Source organism: Protopterus annectens, chromosome 10.part0, assembly GCF_019279795.1.
Source record: "Protopterus annectens isolate FY-2018-M chromosome 10.part0, PAN1.0, whole genome shotgun sequence".
In the NCBI taxonomy this organism is placed as follows: Eukaryota; Metazoa; Chordata; order Ceratodontiformes; family Protopteridae; genus Protopterus; species Protopterus annectens.
In genome coordinates this window covers 1723867425-1723872366 of record NC_056744.1, presented here as the reverse complement: position 1 = coordinate 1723872366, position 4942 = coordinate 1723867425, and the positions used below count along the sequence as shown (strand labels likewise).

Below are 4942 nucleotides of genomic sequence, written 5' to 3'. Positions count from 1 at the left end.
TTAGCTGTTATTTCATTCCATTTCATATCCTGTACCTTCAAACCTCTTATTCTTTCTTTTACTTCTTCTGTCCATTTAGCATCTTTGTTGTGTTCAACAGGAACTTCATAGATACTTCTCCAAAATGTATCTATTTCTTCTTTTTTTGGCAGTCTTCAATTCATTTTACCTTACTCTCCAGTTCTCTATAAAACTTTCTTGGGTCATTAACAAATTGCTTACTTTGTACTTTTTTTGTAGTCAATCCATGCCATACTTAAATTCCTCCCCTTTTTACAGTTCTCCACTATGATTTCTCCTTTGTGTGAATTTGTTGATGGGTTACAACGCTATTTTTCCGTGTAAAACACTTGCTACATTCAATGTATTTATATGGTTTCTCCCCTGTGTGAATTTTTTGATGGGTTTTAAGGTTATTTTTCAGGCTAAAACACTTGCCACATTCAGCACATTTATACAGTGTTTCCCCTGTGTGAACTAGTTTATGAATGTCAAGGGACTTTTTATATGCAAAACCCTTACTACATTCAGCACATTTATAAAGGTAATCCCCTGTGTGAATTCTTTGATGGGTTATAAGGGTACATTTCTGGGTAAAACCCTTACTACATTCAGTACATTTATACGGCTTTTCCCCGGTGTGAACTAGTTTATGTCTGTCAAGGCACTTTTTATATGTGAAACACTTACTACATTCAGCACATTTGTAAGTGTTCCCTCCCATGTGAATTTTTTGGTGGGCTATAAGGTTATATTTCCGGGTAAAACCCTTACTACATTCAGCACATTTATACATTTTGCCCCCAGTGTGAACTAGTTTATGTCTGTTGAGGGACATTTTACATGTAAAACACTTACTACATTCAGCACATTTATAAGGGTTCTCCCTTGTGTGAATTCTTTGATGGGTTATAAGGGCTTGTTTCTGGGTAAAACCCTTACTACATTCAGCACATTTATATGGTTTCTCCCCTGTGTGAATTTTTTGATGGGTTTTAAGGTTAATTTTCAGGCTAAAACACTTGCCACAGTCAGCACATTTATACAGTTTTTCCCCTGTGTGAACTAGTTTGTGAATGTCAAGGGACCTTTTATATGCAAAACCCTTACTACATTCAGCACATTTATAAAGATAATCCCCTGTGTGAATTCTTTGATGGGTTATCAGGGTACATTTCTGGGTAAAACCCTTACTACATTCAGCACATTTATACGGCTTTTCCCCAGTGTGAACTAGTTTATGTCTGTTAAGGGACTTTTTACATGTAAAACACTTACTACATTCAGCACATTTATAAGTGTTCCCTTCCCTGTGAATTTTTTGATGGGTTATAAGGTTATGTTTCCGGGTAAAACCCTTACTACATTCAACACATTTATACATTTTCCCCCCAGTGTGAACTAGTTTATGTCTTTTGAGGGACATTTTACATGTAAAATACTTACTACATTCAGCACATTTATAAGGGTTCTCCCCTGTGTGAATTTGTTGATGGGTTATAAGGGCTTGTTTCTGGGTAAAACCCTTACTACATTCAGCGCATTTATATGGTTTTTCCCCAGTGTGAACTAGTTTATGTTTGATGAGGGACTTTTTATATGTAAAACACTTACTACATTCAGCACATTCATAAAGGTTCTCCCCTGTGTGAATTTTTTGATGGGTTATAAGGTTGTGTTTCTGGGTAAAACCCTTACTACATTCAGCACATTTATATAGTTTTTCCCCAGAGTGAACTACTTTATGTCTGTCAAGGGACACTTTATATGGAAAACACTTACTACATTCAGCACATTTATATGGTTTTTCTCCTGTGTGAACTAGTTTATGGATGTCAAGGGAATATTTATATGTAAAACACTTACTACACTTAGCACATTTATACGGTTTCATACCTGTGTGAATTTGTTGATGGGTTATAAGGTTCCTTTTCCATGCAAAACCCTTACTACATTCAGCACATTTATAAGGTTTATCCCCTGTGTGAATTTGTTGATGGGCTACAAGGTACTTTTTCCATGCAAAACACTTACTACATTCATCACATTTATACGGCTTCGCACCTGTGTGAACTTTTTGATGGTTTCCAAGTAGATATTTATGTGTAAAACACTTACTGCATTTTGGACATTTATATGTTTTTCCCCATGTGCGAGTGTTCCCCATTGTGTGGACTGGCTGATGGTACTTCAGCTGACTTTCACACATAAACTTCTTATTGCATTTAGTGCATTTATATGATTTCTCTCCTTTGTGAGATGTCTGATAAATTACTGCACTTTTCTTTTTATTAAGCCATGTGTAGCATTCAGACCTCTTGTTGCAATTATGTCCAGATTGGTGCTGGGGTCCAACAGGGGGAAGAAGTCTTTCAGCATCCAAAACATGCTGAGCACTGTTACCCTTAGGGTTGCTGCTGCAGTTACATTCTAAATGAAACTCTGGGGCAGAAATTCGATGAACCATGTTGTACCTGTTCACAGGTTGAGAACCCTGCTGTGATTTCTGTATAGAGTGATGCAATGAGGGTGTTGCACTGTCACATTCAGAGCTCTTGATCCAGTTATGACCCAAGTGATGCTGCAAACCAGGAGAAAGATGAAGTTTCTTGTAATCCTTCCCAGGCTCATCAGACTGCTGTAGGCTCTCTTGAGGATGGGATGTCCGAAGTGATGGCTGCTGACTGCAAAACACACTGCAGTCTCTGCTCCTGAAACCTAAAAACAGATTCCTTAATACTGTGTCCATGACAATGATGAAACAAATGTCAGATAGGTCACTCACAATAACACGTGTACTGCTTAAACATTCAGTAATACTATAAATTTAACAGCTATTTTATTCTCCTCTTACTAACACAATTACTAAAATAAAATCAATTCTGATTGCTCAGTTATGTGAACTTGGGCCTTACAGAATGGCTGAAAGAGGAACAGAAGCAGTGCAAAACTATCACAATAAAGACAGATCATCAGTTTAGACAAGAAAAGAATCATACCCTCAGTCTGAGACATTATTCTCAGCCATTCTTCCTAAGATGTGTGATAAGTCTTATTGTACATATAGCTAAAAAGTACAGCTGTGTAGGAACATAACACAAGTACATATTTTCAACCAAGATCACTGCTGCATTAAAGCTAATTCTTGAGACTTCTACCACAGAAAGCTTGACACATGGCCCAACTTATAAATCATTTCACTATTCCCCAGTTGGCCAGTGGATGCCTTCCAACCTGGATATCAATATTCCTGTGGTAACAAAAAAAGAAAGGAAAAAAAAGGGGGAGTCAACCCACACCATTTTTAGTTATTTCTTGTCTATGTAATCCATTGGCCTATCAAAACACAAAACAGATTGTAAATGGTCATAGAGATGGCAGCCAAATCAGTGGAACAATGCACTAATCAAACCTGAGAAGGTGGTGCGATGAAGGATGTACGCAAGTAGGAAGGTGATTATAGGAGTGATTGGGTAACAACCTCATCCCTCACATGCTAACAGGCAGGAAACAGAGGATGGAAAACAGTACTGCATAACTGAATATAGTGAAAGTAGCACAGTTGTGTAAACACATAACTGTAGATACCGATCTGTATTCACTGTGCTGTTCACTATTGCAATAGTGCTAACGTCTAAGAGGATACCAACAGTTTATTGACAACAGAGGTCCTGGCCCTGGGAAGGAATGAGTTCCTAATAGCCCATTCAGGATCTCTGTGGTAAATTTTGCCCTGGGTCAGGATGCAAATCCAAGCTGTAGTGCTTAGAAAAGTGTGAACAGCTGAGCAGGCAACTGCTTTCAACAGGAGATGGATGTTGCCCCCCTTTTAGAAAGGTCATGTTGGCTGCTGCTGCTCTTGTGGACTGTGTCCTTGCATGTTTAGGTTCAATTTCACCAAATAAGGACTAACACAAGTAGACACACTGGGCTATTTATTTTGGAGTAAACTATTCTTGAGAAAGACGTTCTCTCTGTTCTCTACACATAGGCTATGAATAACTGTTCAATTGTCTTTATTTTTCTTCTGGGTGAAACCTCATCTGCCTGGGCACATGCAGGGAAGCAACATCCTTTCCCTTTTATCTGTCCCTTTTTCTATTCTGCCATGCTGACCATCATGGCAACATTCATTGCACAGAGGAGGGATGATACCCAATGTGAGAGGCCTATTCAGATCTTCCAGTGAGACAGCTGTCATTCCAGTAGACAATGTGAATATTCACCAGCATCCCAACAACTGAGGACATTATGTTTAACTACCATCCCCTTGATTCTGATGTTTACATATGAACCATCTATGTTCCAAGCCCTAAGCATGTACTCTCCTTCACATATGTAGGCAAGAGCTACTATAAAGCTTGGACAGTCCACCTACTTCTTTCTAGAGCCTGCTCTCCACTCAAGACTTATTTCCATCCTCCTCCTCTGAGGTGGTTCTTTTCAGAGCTGCTGCCATTGTCAAACAGGGTCACCAGAAATACCTTTCCGGGGTGGACATGCCAATTCTCTCCGGACTGCTCTATGAAACATCTCAGCAGTTAATTTCATGTCACCTGAGCCATTGTCAAAGCTTTACTCCCCTACGAACCTGAAAAGGGTAAGAGCCTTTACCCACTGTCCTGTAGGGCAGGGAAGAATACCAGGAGGTTAATAGCCTGAATAATGAAGACCTCTGTCACCACGTTGGACATGAAGCTGGGGTTTGTGCATTGGAAGTCTTTCAGAATGGCTTGAAAGGACTAGAAAGAGGGTATTGAACTGACAAATATTAATATAGCTAAGGAGTTCCAGGCCTTAGCCACATGGTAAGGGTACAGACCATGCCCAACAGATTTGATAGGTTTGTGGACAGAGAAGTTTTTAGTCAATGGATCGCAATGACAGAGTGGGAAAATAGTTGTGCAGAATGACATTTGGTGCTGCCAAAAGCCGTTAGTTC

General features: G+C 39.3%; 1 protein-coding gene across 1 annotated transcript in view; it reads right to left on the bottom strand.

Annotated features, from left to right (window-relative positions):
* Positions 1-221: 221 nt before the first annotated feature.
* LOC122813960 (zinc finger protein 665-like) overlaps positions 222-4942 on the bottom strand; it is a 281546-nt gene continuing 276825 nt past the window's right edge. Inside the window, exon 6 of the mRNA XM_044086509.1 lies at positions 222-2718. Coding sequence (XP_043942444.1) covers positions 287-2718 — 2432 coding nt within the window. The 3' untranslated portion in view covers positions 222-286. The remainder of the gene's footprint in view (positions 2719-4942) is intronic.